The sequence below is a fragment of the Chlamydotis macqueenii genome, chromosome 13, assembly GCF_036417535.1.
Source record: "Chlamydotis macqueenii isolate bChlMac1 chromosome 13, bChlMac1.mat, whole genome shotgun sequence".
Lineage (NCBI taxonomy): Eukaryota > Metazoa > Chordata > Aves > Otidiformes > Otididae > Chlamydotis > Chlamydotis macqueenii.
Genome location: NC_141568.1, coordinates 11476302 through 11492616, shown reverse-complemented (window position 1 = coordinate 11492616; position 16315 = coordinate 11476302). Strand labels below are relative to the sequence as shown.

Sequence of the window (16315 nt, the reverse complement as noted above, 5' to 3'; positions counted from 1 at the left end):
TTGGTTTTGGCAGTGCGCTTGTACAACTCCTTTCCAACTCCTTTCCTTTAAGACATCCAAACCAGTAAGTCCTGATCAACCTGATCGAACTTCAGCTGGCTTTCTTCAATAAACGTCTGCTCTTAAAAGCTACAAGATGTACTGGTATTAGTCACTGATGTTAAGATTTGTTTCCTAGTTAAGATAATGCCTCATGAACAATAGTAGTATGGGACTGGAAACAAGAACAAATTGTTGGACCTGAATATCAACAAAACTGTATCCTGGCATGATTTAACAGTTGTTCTTCTTTATTTATTTTTTTAACCTTCTGCTTAAGCATGCAGGCTTAGTCAACAGGAATTCCTTCCTTTTTAATGTTGATGTAAATCTGTGACTAAAATGGATTCCAAGAAAATGTGAAACAGACTTGCATTGGTTTACATTTGCCATGTTTTGTGATGGTTGAGCCAGACTCTGTGCTGTGAATGTCTTTCCCCAAGACTGAGATTGCAAAGTAACATCAGTACTGAAAACAAAAGCAAAGCTGTTGTGTTTTGGTTTTTTGGTGGTTTTTTGGTTGGGGTTGGTTTTTTTTTTTTCACTTACGGCCTTTTTCCTCTTTATTTTTCGTGTTTAATTCTCACAGAAATAGGGTTAAGCTTCAAGAGAAGCTCTTCTATCTTAACTAACTACTTGTTCAAAAATTACCATCTGAATGACGGTCTGACAAAGTTCTTTATTCTCTTTATCTGTAGGGAAAAAAAAGAAGTGTTAAAATTATAGTTTTACAAGTATATCAACTTAATCCTTTTTCTGTGTCTTTTACAAGGACTTCAAAATATTTTTCATGGTAATTGTGATGTAGGGTTAAATAAACTAATATTTTCATATCCATCAATTGCAGATGTCTCATTTGGGCTCAGATATTATGTAGTGTTCTCTGTAGCTGATAATTTTAAAATTAAGTTTTATAATCATCTTATTCCTATGGTTTTCCTGACATGTAACAGAGACTATTGAAATAGGTAATGTGAAAAGAAAAAAGAAGGGGGTAAATTTGTCCCTCAAAATAAAGTAGACACACCTTTCACATCATCTCTACCCTGGAATCTCCCACCCAACTAAAAAAGGGAAAAAAAACGTAGGTAATTTTGATCAAAAGATAATGAAGTGTGCCATCTTCAGTTCCATATTAAGTAAAGATTTTTGCTTAGGAATGTTGTTACATTTAGTGTAGGTAACTTCGAAATTTTTTTTTGTGCAGATGTATGTTCTACATGTCTTGTGATGTTTTCAGAGCTCTCTTTTTTTCATATTGCGTATATATTCTGTTTCTTCAGATACAATGAAGGCAACATTGAAAACACATTGTTAGAGTTTTTTCCTAAGCAGCTGGTTGTTTTAGTCAACATGGAATGTGTATTTGGAGAGTTCCCAGCTTTTCAGTAGGTGTCTTTAATCTCTGCCAGTGGCTTGACCTTAGCTAGCCTGTGTTTCCTTCTAAAAATGGAAAAGTATTTTCATTTATTGTCTAGTTTTGTTTTAGAGCTTAATCCTCATGGGATGTTGGGGTGCTATAAACTTGTTAAAGGATTTGCAGTTTTACCCGCAATCCTTCTTTTCCTCAGTCGTTTAAAGAAAAAACAAACATTGAGTTCAAGGATTCTACTGTTATTTTCTTCATGGACAAGAGAAATGGCATTTTACAGCCATGGGAAGAGACTCCTTCGCTCTCAAATATGTGCACAGATGAAGAGATCAAGGAGTTCAAATTCCAAGGGGCTGCAGAAGCAAACACTCTGTGGGCTGGTCCTGTCTAAACAGTGTAGTTTGGACCTTTTCAAATGCTATTTACCAATTAAATCGTAAAAAGTAATTTTCAACTTTAATTCGGGAAATAGCAAGGGCACAGTGTATAAATAAACCTTTTATTATCATTAGTCACTAATAATAAAGGTTAATGTTTGTTAAGGTTGGTATTTATTGCTTGCAGTAATGCACATGTTCTGCTTTGACCAATACTTGAGCAAATTGTGAGGATCATTGACTTGCAGTTTTTAATTGTAGCTTAGCAGTATCTCGGAGTGGGTACTTTCCATTCTAACCTTGCTACTTAACAGGTTACTTCATTTTTAATCAGAGTATATGTCTGTCTGCTTGCACTTGCTCTTCAAATCCTGCCGTTAACAGGTGTGCTGTAAGAAGTGATCTCACTACTGTCATCCATTATTTTTTTTCTGAGTGATTGCAGGCATGCTGCAAGTGGAATATAAGAAAACAGTCTTTTTTAATATCTGTGTTGATGCTAGGTTATGCTACTGGGTTGCAAGAGCTTTGCGTCTTGTGGGAGATAACAGGAAATATTAGATTACTATGTAGTTCTTAATGCCCATAGTACATACAGTTTTGAAATAACCTGTGGTTTTTTCCCCTACATAGTTCTTGGTTACAGTGCAGTTGGTTGGCTCCTGTGACAAATGAGGCTGTTAAAGATCTTCAGGTTTGCTGAAGGTTTTGCACTAGATCTGCCTGAATAGTGCACATTTTTTTTGTAAGATGGATTTTTTTATATTATGTTTTTTTAAGCACAGCTATTCAGAGACTTCAGAAACTTATAAATGCTGGCTATATTGTTCTATCCAAAAGATCACAAAAAAAAAATCAAGGAGTCTCTTCTTAAGGATATTCTAAAAGAATTTTGATGGCCTCTGAAGAAAATTAGCTTGACTATACCACATTAGTTTTTTCCAGAGCTTTTGGGAGCCAAAGTTTTTAACAGTGTTTCAGAGCCTGATCAAAATTCTCTAATACCCAGCTGGCTCCTCTTCTTTTTCTGTTTGAGGAATGAGTGCCTCACTTTGATCTCCTTGAGTCCAAAATTCAGGTTGCATAGGCTGCATTCCACTGGTGGAATTCAGGTTCTACTGGTGTTTCATTAGGAGGGATTACTAGATAACATTGGCTTTGGAAGACAGCATCTTTAGTGCGCCCATTTCTGGCTGAGGGAGGAAGCAGTGAATCCTGAAGCACTCTCCAGAGGTTATGATGCTCTATGCTACCTAAAGTCTCAGTTGAATTTTCAATTTACAAAAACCAAACATTTGATATGTAAAACAATTTTAAGTACTGCGGTACAATATCTTTAGGTATTTCATATCTGTGTGTTTATTTAGATGCATTGAGTTTAATTTAGTACAGGAAAAAAAAAATCAGAGCTAAAAATATCTTGAGATCTCACTGAGAAACGACACTTTTAAATGTAACGAAGCCTTCAAAGTGCATCTGCTCTTCTAGATTCAAGCTGATTCACGCTGTAGAACTTTGACCATCTTTACTGACATTAGATTTGCAGAGTAGAATGAGTGCTCAGAGCTCTCCTAAGTGGAAGAGCTGTGCCCAGGCAGCCAAGGATTTGTAGTCCCAGAGGAAAAGCTCTTAGAAGTCCCAGATGTAGTGTGCCAGTGTAGTGGCATGAATTTTTCATGGTGAAAAATCTTAGGAGACTCTGTCTTCTGAGCTGTTGAAGAGCAGTGTTCTCGCTAGAAAGGTAACAGCATCTTTCTGGCTTAAAAATAGAAGAAGGGAAAAAGAAAACAGCTGGGTTTAAGTGGCTTGAAAGTGGGCAGGGCAATCTTCTAATAGACTAGAAATTAGAAAATGAATGACTGTCAGCTCCCAGGACATTAGGCCATACTTATCTGAGTGTGTCTGAGCTCAGAATCTCCCTGGTATTTGCACAACTGAAGCACGGAGTATGTGATACTCTGCTCTGAGCACAGAGTAAGAAGTAATGCCGATGTATTTTAACAGTAGTTGGAAAATGTATTGGAACTACTGAGGTTTACTCCAGACTCTCCAGTGATTTGTTTTGGCTTTGGAAAGGTGGTGACAGTGTTTGCTTTTTTAATTCATTTTATTGTTTAATTCAGATGTTTTTCTAGATAAAATTATGTTCAGTTATTATGGACAGAATATGCTCTGTAAATTCAGCAATGAAACTTTTAATGTGATTGCAGTTCCACAAATTCTGAATTATCTTCTCAGTTTCTTGATAGAAATTGAAGGACGTTCCATGTTTTTATGTTTGGTTTGTTTTTTTTTTTATGAAAGGAAGCTGAAACAACTTTATTGGTTCAACTTACGGACAGGAAGATACTGTCAATGGAAGGAAGGTGTGGTGTGTCTGAACTGGTATGCTCTGTCAGCGGTGACAGAGGCAAAGTAGTAAGTTGCTAGTGTCAGATGGGTAACAGAAAAAAGACAAGTTGGCATGTGTCATTGTTTAGCCCCAGCCAGCAACTAAGCCCCACGCAGCCGCTCACTCTCTACCCCTCCGGTGGGATGGGGGAGAGAATCAGAAGAGTAAAAGTGAGAGAGCTTGTGGGTTGAGGTAAAGACGGTTTAGTAGGTAAAGCAAAAGCCACACTCGTAAGCAAAGCAAAACAAGGAATTAATTCACTACTTCCCATCGGCAGGCAGGTGTTCGGCCATCTCCAGGAAAGCAGAGCTGCAATCACGTGTAATGGTTACTTGGGAAGACAAATGCCATCACTCTGAACGTTTCCCTCCTTCCTGCCCCTGCTTCATATGCTGAGCGTGACACCATCTGGTACAGAATACCCCTTTGGTCAGCTGCGGTCAGCTGTCCCAGCTCCATCCCCTCCTGATGTCTTGTGCACCCCCAGCCTCACTGGGGGGGTGCTGTGAGAGGCGGAAGAAGCCTTGACTCTGTGTAAGCGCTGCTCAGCAGTAAATAAAATATCCCTGAGTTATCAACACTGTTTTCAGCACAAATGCAAAACATAGCCCCATACTAGCTACTGTGAAGAAAACTAACTCTATCCCAGCCAAAAGCAGCACAGCATGGGTAGAGTTTCTGTAGTAGAATAAAAACGTTAAATAATTTCTCTAATACAGTATCTCTGTTTAGTGTAGTACCTATGAAACAAGGCAAAGTAACATGAGTGAAAGAATCTCTGGATTTTTAAGGTACAGTTTTCTTCAGTGCCTGCATATTAACCAAGCTCATTTACTTGATTATGCAAAATTCCAACACATTCACACTTGAGCTGTTTGGAACTTGTTTCTAAATGAAAGATGATGATTTACTCCGAACGGGCACTTTAAAGATGCGTAAAAGCTGTACCTGTGCAAATAGGAAGAGTATTCTGCTGTTTGTTTGTTTGTAGTGCCATAGTGCCCAGCAGTAACAGCTGTGACACTGGACTATAAGGGAATGAGTTGCAGTGACTATGAATTTATCAGAAATTCTGTCAAAATAAGGTGGTTTTATTTCTCTAAGTCATAAGCCAAGCGGATAGGGGAGAAACACTACTGTATATATCAGTTTTGGAGCCCTTTTATTAGTGACTCTAGTCTCACCAGCAACTTGTGTTGGCAAGGTCTAAAAAATTACATTTAAAAAAAATCTGTAATAAGGTAGATGAATAACTAATTTGAAAGACTTGGGCGGAAAGGAGCAGTGGCTCACTGTCAGGCTGGGAAGAGGTTTGTTCTGCAGGAGTGCGTCCTGGGTCTGTTCTGTTCAGTGGTTGTGTTTATGCCGCAGGTAATGGTACTGCGAATGTACAAATTTGTGAACAGTACAAAAATAGGGAGGGAGCTCTGATAGAGCAGGCTGGTGAAGTGTTAGAACGTGTTGCTCAAAGAAGTTAAAAGGATTCCTTTGTTAACACACCTTTCATTGAAGATTAAACCAGCATCTGCCAGTGGCCCAGCAAATCCTCCTGTAAGGGCATTTTTCAGTGATCCTAGATTTTCTGTAGTGTGCTGGAAACTGCACTGAGCATGGGAGAGAAATCAAAACAAATGTACCAGCTTCATAGGACACGACAGTTAGAATCATGAAACACTTTGTGGTTCCTTAGTTACTGTGTATAGAAGACATCCTGAAAGCTCTGGATTCATGCTCGTGAACATCCAGCAGGATTTGCATTATGGGCTTTGGTATGTGCAAAGCGATTTCTATGCAAATCATGCCAGTTGGAGAGAAAAAAGTAGACCTTTGTTTGTTTGATTGCTGCGGGAGGTACAGGCTTCAAAGGTTTACAATATACATACAATGGCCAGAAAATACGTGGTAATGCTTTGGAGTGTAGGTAGCAAGTTCTATTTGAGCGGGTGTGACAGAAGCTCTGCAGCCTCTGTCAGCCTCAGGATTTGGAATTTCTTAGGCAGTTGTTTTACAGTTCAGATCGTGCCTTTGGTACTCTCTCCCAATGCTATTTTCTTCCATGAACTTCATCCCATTACTTAGTGTGGCTTGGTTCAAAGGTTACTTGAAGTAATTTATTTCCATCCTTGGTGTTAACAGAAAAGTGAAGAATGATTACAAGTTTTGTTTCTTCCTCAGTTTTTACATGCTAGTTAGAGAAGAAATCTGTAACTGTGTTTCTCAGAAGTTCCTTCCAAAGATGAACCTACAGTACGTGTTGCCAGATTGTTAGCTTTCTTGTGGTTTAGCATTATTGCATTTTTGTATGTAGTAACAAGGACTGGAAACAATTAAATTGGTCGGTTGCTAGTGTTGTATAGTATTTGGGCTAGAGAGTTTAAGAAAATTGTAGTGGGGGAAGTCTTCTTTCACTCTGTGGAGAAAAGGTAAGATAACCAGATCCTGGTAGTTACTTGGGGGTCGACTGCAGCTGTGTCTAATACTGGAAGAGAGAAAGTGTTTAAGTTTCTTCATTGTTAAAGAATTTATCTATAGCAAAATGCACTGTATTGTTTACTCTTCTGCATTGTTTGCTTTTGTTGTTTGTTTCTCTGCTGAAGCAACGTGAGTGGAGCTTTCTGCTGAGTTGGTACAGGCCGGTTGAACAGCCTTTTGTGGGTGCTAGCAGACGGATTTTACCACGTGTCGGTGCAAATGCAAAAGCAGGAGCCAGCGGGTGTCACGTTCGGTGTTACATGGTGAGCGCTGCTTCTGTAAGTAAAAACACAACATCCCTCGCAACCAAAAAACGATCACACTTTTGCAAGGTGGTAAGATTGTATAAGATGTGCTACTATCTTGATATCGTAGCCCTTGCCCATTCTGCATGCTTTTTCATGCTCTCGTTGTTTATAGCAGTACTTGGTTTAGATGCTGTTCATGTCACGTAAGCGGATCCTGTTGTAAAGAGGAGCTCAGTGTACTGGAAGCTGGTGGCCTTGGTCTTAAACACCAGTTAATGATTTATGACCATTGTCATAATTGCCCTTCATGAAGGGACCTTCTCTGAAAACTAAAGCTTTGTATATGAAGTTTGAAAAGAGCTGAGTTCCTAGTATTTATGAACGTGTTTGTGGTTACAATTCACGTATCTTAAAGCAGGATGACAGCAATCCGTAAGTAAGCACAGAGTCTGTTTCTGCACTGTACAGCTTACAGCAAAGCCATCAGGTAGAATTTTATCCTGATTCGGTATCTTAACACCCAAGCAGTTCAACATTATAAAAATATTTGTTTCTCTTTGGTGGAGACATGCCGGTTTATTTTGAATGGGTGGGAGTTTTTTAGTTGCTTTTAGTCAGCTTTTGTATCAGAAAAAAAATACTTACAGTGGTGGTAAAAAGGCTGCATCTGGTTCCTAGGAAATGTAGTGCTGTGAAATGCAGCCGTCTTTGCTGAAGGTTTCTCTGACAAATGTGGCTTTTAAGTACCTCATATCACCCATCAGTTTTGACGTGCTGATGCAGAATTGGTTATACTGGCTAATTATAAGAAGCTTTAGTTTTTCTGTCTATGCTAAATAGTTCTAGTCAGAACTAGTTCTTCAGACTTCGAGCTATCCATAGTACATGGCTAAAAAGCAGCATGCAATAATTAATTTTCAATTACTTTTTGTAGTGCTGTCTTGATCCTCTGTCCTTGTGACTGCGTTACTTTAGATTATACAGGCTAACAAATTTTTTCATACCAGAATCTGAGAAATAAGTGTGTGTGTGCTTCTGCTCAGAATTGCAAGATGATTAAAATCGTTTGAGCGGTGGGGAGGAGAACTAATAAGTATTAAACAGTGTTTGGAATGTATGTATGTGTATGCCAAAGGATTACTACAGTGAAGATGGAAAAATTCAGATACTCTTGTCTTTCTAGTGGAAGTGATGCCCTTCTTTTCACCACTGATCTTCGGACCGCAATTAATCCTTCATAAAACATTAGATTGACTTAGATTGGACTATGTGACAGCGTTCTCTTATAACAATCTGATACTGTTGTAAAGGGAAGAACACATACCAGCAACTGGCTTTTATTGGTTCAAGTCCTATCCTCAGTTGTCCGTTTTGCTTCTGACTTCTGTAGCACCTCTCTTTCCTGTCTTCCTGTTGGGGGCTGCAGCAGAGCAAGAAGAACACAACTGTGGAGAAGAACGACTGTGCACAAGGTAGCAGTGTGTTTGGACAGGTATTTTAATACGGCTACAAAAGGAGAAGGTAAGGAGGGCAGTGGTTACCTGACAGCTGAAGTAAAGCAGTGTCACTCTGTCTTGCCACGTCGCTTCTCATGAAGCCCTTGGTGGCCGTGCCTGAGAACTGCGGATCGCTCTGTTCTTTAACTGTTACTTCACACTGCGATGAGATACATCTCTTTCTTCAGACTTGTCTCCCTGATGCCCCTTTCTTTAATCTGTCAGTTTTTCCTGATCCTTTGATAAAGTAAAATGAGTTTCAGAAACACTTTGTGTCAATCTCTTACTTGACTGGAATATAATTTAAAGTATGTTACAGACTGGATGTTCCCGTACTAGCAGCTAATTCACTGATTACGCTATGGTGTTGAAGTGGTGTTTCGTTGGCAGTGCATCTTTATGGAACTAATTTGTAATGACAGATTCATCCTAGAGGAGAATGTCTGTTCATTCCAGAAGGATGGATCGTGTGCTTGCATCGTAGCATGTATTTGGTATTGATAAACAAAAAAAGTTTTTCATTTTCCACATTCTAACCTAAGGAATTAATTTTTTTTCTCTGATTTCAGATGGAATCAGTGTGTTCTGTAATTTGTTTTAGTTACCTGATTTGAATCAGGGCTCCTGCTGCTGGATAAATGCACCTGTTTTATGGCAATGTATAGAAAAAAGTATATGCCAGGTATTTTCAGGCTGTGAAATAAAAGGTCTTTGGATTGGAACAGTTAAGTTCAGCTCCTCTATCTGTCCTTCAGTGTGTTGGTTACATTGTGTCTCCTGTGGCTCATGCTGGGTTTATTTGCCCATTCAGAGTTGTAATGTGACATAGGAGCTGTTTACAGGCCTTGTAAACCCAAGGGCAGGCTGAAGGTCCCTCTTTTCCCAGTGGCAGACATAAGCAATGGTACTGAACACACACAAGCGTATTCACTAAAACCGCGCACAATTCTGGTAGCCAAAAGAATGAAGTGGTTTCTGGCCAGTTGTCACAATTCTGTGCAGCTTCAGTCACCGTTCCCAGGCAGTGCCAGAACCTGGGTCAGGCAGGCTGTGGGTTTTGGCCTGCTGAGGTGCAGCTGACGGCAGCTGGTGCCTTGGTGAGGCCATGGACACCTGATCAGTGGGTCAGGCGCCAGCTGGGAGAGGGCAGCCTGAGAACCCAACATGAAGAAACTCACACCTCCCCCCCCCCTTGACTTCTCACTCTCATAACACCCATTTTCAAATAGGTTGTAACCCTGTATAACTGGATCTGTGATGGTAAGTTGTAGATGTGCTCAATCCTTCTTAACCATGCTTGGTGCTGGCATCAGGAATTCAGCACCTTCTTGGGTGGCTTTTTCAAGCAGCTGACTTCAATATTGTGTGCATGTCTTTGGGGTGAGTATGTCAGGAATTAAAAATGCATGTAACTTTAAAAGATTTTTAAAAAATAAAATGTAGGATTAAGTGCCGGTAGTGATTCCTTGTGGCATTTGGTTGCTAAATAATGCAGTTAAATGGCACCTCCTAGGATCACCTCAGTTCTCAGTATTCTGAAGCTGGGGTCAGTAACTGCCAAAACACACAAAATGCCTCTAATTGGGTTGGTTTCTAGTGGCTCACTTGGGTTTTTTCCAGTGCTCAAAGAAAATCATTTTGTATTTATTTTTAACAGCTTCTTAAGCATAGAGGTGATGGTGATCACAGTTTAAGCTGGTTTTCTCCTGGTTAGCTTTCTGAGACATTGGATATTTGATTATTTTAAGTAGTGGTATTGCCTGCTAGGCAATCTCGACTCTTAAAATTATCAACTCTGTTAGTAATTCCAGGGGGATTTTTCTGTTGTTGTTTTTTTTTTTTTTTACTTAGTGTTTAAATGTTTTGTTGTAATAAACAATTACTCTTTCACTTTTTCAAAAGAATATGTGTAATGCCTGTCTCTTCTGGTTTTTCTAATCCTAAAATCGGTGATCTACAATAAACATTAGTTCATGTACCTTTTTTACATAAAAACATACTAAACCCAAGTGTTCTAATGCAAGATGAAAAATATCCAGAGCCTAAGATTTATCTTTCATCTGAAAGAGATTAAAGGGAAAACCTATTCTTTGAACTGTTCATAAAGTAGAAAATTAGTTTCTTTCCGAACTGTCAGAAGGGAGTGGAGAGAAGCACCTGTCTAATCATTAATTCTATTTGTACAATACTTGACACTCTTGCAAGTGTGTTTGCTTTTATTAATCTGAAACAATTCCAGGAATGTACTGTTCAAGAATGCTAAGTGGGTGGTATGTACTTAAAATACCTTTTAATAGCGTTTTTTGGTATGCCAAAACAGTGGTCCTCAGCCACAAAAGGACTTTTTTCATCCATGGGACGCCTGTGTTTTCTCAGTTTTCTTGCAAATGCTTTGGCAACTGCATGTGGATAATCTCCCAGGGATCCGATTAAATGTTAGCTCATTTAAAGTTTTAACGTGATGTTTTAATGATATGCAAATGAAAAAGCAAGTGTGGCATTTCTGAACATGGGTGTCACTGTCGAGGTGCTGTGCTTTGAACCGTACATTGACACCTACTCGAAAATGGGAGCTGTGGAAATGGGAAGCAGATGTGGCAGAAGTGTAATTCTAGGACATTCCCGGTTTACGTCAGTGGAAGAACAGTTAAGCCAATGTTGAGAGAGTTTTGAAAATCTTACTTCTGTTTCTGATGAATTACCAACATGATGGGTTTTTTTTTCCTCTAAAGTTGTTTATTTTTACAAAATCTTGAGACACATACAAAAGGGCAATTAAAAACAGATGAGAAGAATACATAAATCATTTACACACACAGTTCCAAGGTTGCATTTGCATATTCAGAGGTGCTTATCTTGAAAAACATGACATAAAAGACTTAATTTTCAAAACTTGCATTTAAAAACATGAAAAATGATGTGGGTATAGCCATGTTTGTTCTTTCAGGATCACTGTAAGCACCTAGGAGCTTGTATGGGAATGAGAGGAGTGTGTGTGCCCGTGTTGTCTATATGTGACTTGTCTGGACAGTACTTCAGACCTTCCGTCTCAAGGGAGTGTTTTCATGTTCAGGGAAGAAGGGAGACAGGACTGGCTCAGCAACAGACCACCCCCACCCTACCTTCCCCCCAAAAACCCAGCAAAACCTTCTCCTGACAGCTTCACATATTAAGTTATTTAAGGCTGTGCTTAAAAATAGTTTCTGATGATGTTTTGGTTGTCACTGTGAGTCGCTGAATCCTGAAATACTCAAGTTGAAGAAGCCAAGAGAGTGAAAGAATCTGAACGTGCACCTCTTCTTAGTCTCGTTAAGGAGACCATAAGATGGCAGTTCCTTTTCAGGTCTTAGTGTGGCATGTTGGAGTTTTATCTTGATGAGCTGATGAGGCTGTTGCACTCGGTTTATTGCCAGCAAAGGGAAGTAATTAAAGTACCTGTTAAAGTCCCACTCAATACAGGACTTGTATGTATTGGACCTGGCTACCTCGGTGGTTTGTCTCTTGCGAAGGTGGTATCTGGGTGTGCCAAGATTCTGCAGGTGCTTTGGGACTTTGTAGAAGACTCTGACTTCCCGCTGTATTTCAGAAGATGGCTTTAAAAACAGCGCACCTACACAACACTAAAAATTGTGCTGTGATGGGAGGGGCTCTTCCTACCCTCATAACTAACCCTGTTCTGCTGAGTCATGGCCTTACTCAGAAGAAAAACCCTTCAGGAAAGTAAGAAACTTTCTAGATGCTAACAGCATGTATTCTTTTTGGTATTTTAACTTTGTTTTCTACTCTTTTGTTAACTTTGATTAAAGCAAATGAGATTCTTCATAATTTCTAATATTATACAACCATGATACTTACAGGGTTTTTGTATTGTTACAGTTTTCTGGCGGTGTTTAGGGTTTTGTTACAGAAATTAAGTAAAAGCAAAAAGCTGATCCAACAAGTTGTATGTAAATCCAAAATAAAGTCACTTCGTCCCTCTACATAGTACTGCAACGCTGATGTGCAATATCGTGAAAAATCAAGAATTACGAAAGCTAAAACAAACACGTGCCGCCATCTAAAGGTTGGCACTGCTGCGGAGGATGCTTCTGGAGGCAGGGGGGGAAATGGCTTCTGAAGCTGCAGACTCTGAAGTGGGAGGGACAAGACAATCTGGAGGAGGGCTGCATCCTCTGCTGGCATCTCATCCCCTTGGCAAAACTGCGGTAGGAACTTGCCGACGCCTGGTCTCCTGTAAATCTACGTAGTGGTCAGTTGTGTGTTCAGGCACTGCCCGTCGCCATGAGGATGTGTCTGTCTTGTCAGCTTCGCTGATTCACAGTCAGATTTTTCTCTGTCCTTGAGATGACCACATTTTTGGCAGGCAGGCTGGTACCTTGCATCTCAGGAAGTCAAGATGCTCCATCACCAGCAACAAGAACAGACAACAAATGTGCTTTTTTTTTTTTTTTTTTTTTTTTTCTCCCCAAACTTCAATCATACTCTGTACTTTATTTGGTGATTCGGAGAGAATGTATTGAAATCTGTCATTTTAATTAAAACATATATAATAGAGACATTACTTACCATATTTGGAGGCTTTTTGTCTTGCTGTTCAGTTGTTTTTGTCTGTGCTAGAATGCCAAGCTTAGCAGCTGTTTATCTTCTGAGCAGGATACTTGTCTTTTTATGTTAACCTAGAGCTGCACTACTTTGCCTTAACTAAGAATAGCCTTTTCACAAAAAATATAGTTGTATTTTAGGCTAGAGATACACTATTGGTGGTACAGCTGGAGAATATGCTGTTGTCATTTTGATGACAGTAAAAATACAGTAATTTTGAAGAGGGTCAATGTTCCATTACATCTTGTGTTGAAAAAGTCAAATTCAGGCACTGAGCTCTTTCTTGGATGAGATGTGTAATGCATCTTTATTCTTACCACGGAGGTTCTTGTGGAATAGGGTTCGAAGGTTTCACATCACAGTAGCTAAAATCATGTCTGTAAACGAAGTCCTTGTGAGAGCTTTCATCTAAGCAGGGCTCATGAACTGCGACAGTACTCCACGTGTTGTTCTTCTCCAGGGATTTCTGTAAGAGTTCTCTCATTCTTTTGTTTTCTTTGGATGTGGATTCCCAAATTATTTCAAGTTCCCCTTCCACTTTCCTAGAAAAAAAAAAAAGAAGAGAAATCCTAATTTTAAAACAGTTTTCAGCAGTACATAATTACAGTATGTAGATAAGCAAATTATAAGCCGTGTGTATTTAGATGCCTGAAATTACTTGATTGAAATTTGTTCCTGTTTTGTTTTTAAAAATCCCACTGCATCTGATGCTAGAGAGGATATGGTCAGAAAAATAAATGATTTGGGCCTATGTAGTAGGTTGGTTTAAGTTCACAGGAGTGATGCGTGTGCGATCCAAATACCGTGGCTGCCGCTCTCCACTCGAGATCCGTGGTCATTGCAGTTCTGCTGCCTGTAAGAGGTCTGTCTGTAATGCCTGCACCCGCCGCCAGCTGCCACCAGTCTGGCATCTCTCCACGCAGAGGCTAAAAATGTCTGATCAGAGTGATGGACTTCGTGCTTAGCTAATGCCTTGTGGTGGAGGTCAAACAGAAGTGGTGTATGCTTTTTTTTTTTTTTTTTTTTTTTTTTTTTTTTTTGGGGTGGGGGGAGGCTGGCTGTGAAGGACAGTCCTTAAGGCATTACAACCTTATGGGCTGATTTCTCTGACTGCCCAGGCATAAATGAATGAGTGATTTACTATTTTCTCACAGAAATGCTTATTTTTCAAACATCACAGCTAACAGGATTTAATAATGCAGTGTATTCCAGCCACAGACTTCTTAGTAAGTTATGTCTGGTCAAGGTTAAGCTCTTGGGTTTCCTCTGACTCACTTCTAGGATATGTCAAAATACAAAATAATCAGAAATAATCAGAAAACCAAGATTATTTGAAGGGGAAAGGAAAGGTATTGCATAGAAAATGAGGACACAAATCTTAATGGTATAGTCACTTCACGCCACTACCTGAAGCACTTGACAGAGCCAGCCCTTTACGCAAATGCACCTGAATACCAGCTTCTAAAAATGAGAAATCGGTGCAAAACATAAATGTGTTGAGATTAAGTGCAGTCAGGCTCTGTTTCTGGCAAAAGGTGTATACTAAAAAATATCTAATCAGTACTTCTTACTGATGAAGTACTTCTTACTTAGCCTTTGCGCTCAGTAACAGTGAGAATGAAGTGGTAAAAAGTGGCCCGGACCCAGTCCCAGCTCATTTTGTGTTTCACCTCATGACTGGATATACAGATGGAAGATGAAAAAAAAACCTTCCTGAGAAGGCCTTAAGAGGATCTTTGAATGTAGTGCTTGGAATTAACTTTTGGTAGTGGAAGAGATCATTAACCATTAAATTAACCATGGAATTAAAGCAAAAGGCAGCAGGTGAAAGCAGCACAGTTGCTGAGAGTAGCCAAGGGGAACGTGAGAAGCCACATTAACGAGCTGGACCTAGCCATTTCTGCCAAGTCTCTAAGAGGCGATTGAGAAGCAATCTCTTTTGAAACACGAAAACAGTACATTCCTTTGTTGCCACAAAGTGTATTTTTCCTTGAGCCCACAGCAAGTGTCTAATCCTACCAGTTACTCAGTACGTGCTTCAGAATGCTTTCCAAGGCTGCTGCCGTTTCCCTCAGCTTACCCTTTGGGGGCTGCGAGGCACGAAGAGTAAAATTACCTGACTGACCTCCCCCAGCAAGCCAGCCTGAGTTTCACCCACTGGTTGACTCTGGCCCCTTGTACTGTGATCTTGGAACCTTTTCAGCATCTTGTTTTGTTTTTAAATGAACTTTTTTTTACATTTTCATAGAGACAAGCTCCTGTTCTCTGTTGCCACTTCTCTCCAACTGGAGTCTGCACGCAGTGTGCATAGCACTCATGTTCTACTATTATATACAAGAGCTTGATCTGGTTTACCCTTATTGTAGTGCAGAACGTTACTCAAGCTTTATTTCATCTGCTGATTTCTAAAACCAAGAGTTTTTTTTAAAGATTGTTTCATTATTAATGCTTGTATGAGCTTGAGGCAGAGAAAATTTGAGGAAGATGAAACCAAAGAAAACTGAGTTCTGAACTGGAGTTTAACACTGGCAGCGTGCCTGACAAAAACGGGATGCTTATTTTCAGTCCATGCATTCAGTTCAATGGCAACTGCATCAATTTTGGAAAAAAACAGTTCAAAAAGAGATTAGTTTTAAAAGTATCTATATGGTTAAAATTACTTCAGTAGCAAGGAAACAGATGCCTTTAGAGGTAGTGCTGCATCTGACCTCTTCTTGGAGGATTAATTTTTAAACAGAGCTGAGAGGTGCAGAATCGGGAAGTGCTCAGTGACTTTGCTTTGGAATGAGCAGTCGAAGCATGTTCTTGTCGAGGAAGCGCATCGCAGATACCCCTGGCTTTGCAGGCAGTAACAGCAGCCATCGGTAAGCCTTTCCAGTGCGGCAGAACATACTGCTGTTGTAGTGCAGCTGTCCTTCAGGTGAGCTTTCACAAAGTAGCAGTTATGACCCAGCTGTAGTTAGGGAGGGGTGTTTTGTCTCTGTAGGGTTTTTTTTTGTTTTAAAATTCTGACCCAATCAAAATCGAAAAATACTCTCAGCAGAATGAGTTGGGGAGGAAGGTGTTTATTCTCACTAGTCACAACCTCCCAGCTGTCTTAGGAACTTGGATTACATAGCAGCTTGGTTACTGTAGCTGCTGATGGTCTGTACTTTTTTCTCAATGCCAAAATTTCCTTGTTCCTACTTCACTGGGCAGTGGCCCTCACTGCCCTCTCTTACATTCTTCTGGATGTCACCAGAAACTCCCTCATGCTCTGCACAGCATTACTATCCTTGACTATGAGTACTGTGGCATTACCCTGTGCAGATCTCAGC

At 39.8% G+C, this 16315-nt stretch overlaps 1 protein-coding gene across 5 annotated transcripts in view; it reads right to left on the bottom strand.

The window, feature by feature from the left end:
- Positions 1-11110: 11110 nt before the first annotated feature.
- CEP89 (centrosomal protein 89) overlaps positions 11111-16315 on the bottom strand; it is a 38290-nt gene continuing 33085 nt past the window's right edge. For all 5 annotated transcript variants that reach the window (XM_086758250.1, XM_086758253.1, XM_086758251.1 and 2 more), the window contains one exon: positions 11111-13540. In XM_086758250.1, the coding sequence (XP_086614376.1) occupies positions 13312-13540 (229 nt within the window). In that variant the 3' untranslated portion in view covers positions 11111-13311. The remainder of the gene's footprint in view (positions 13541-16315) is intronic.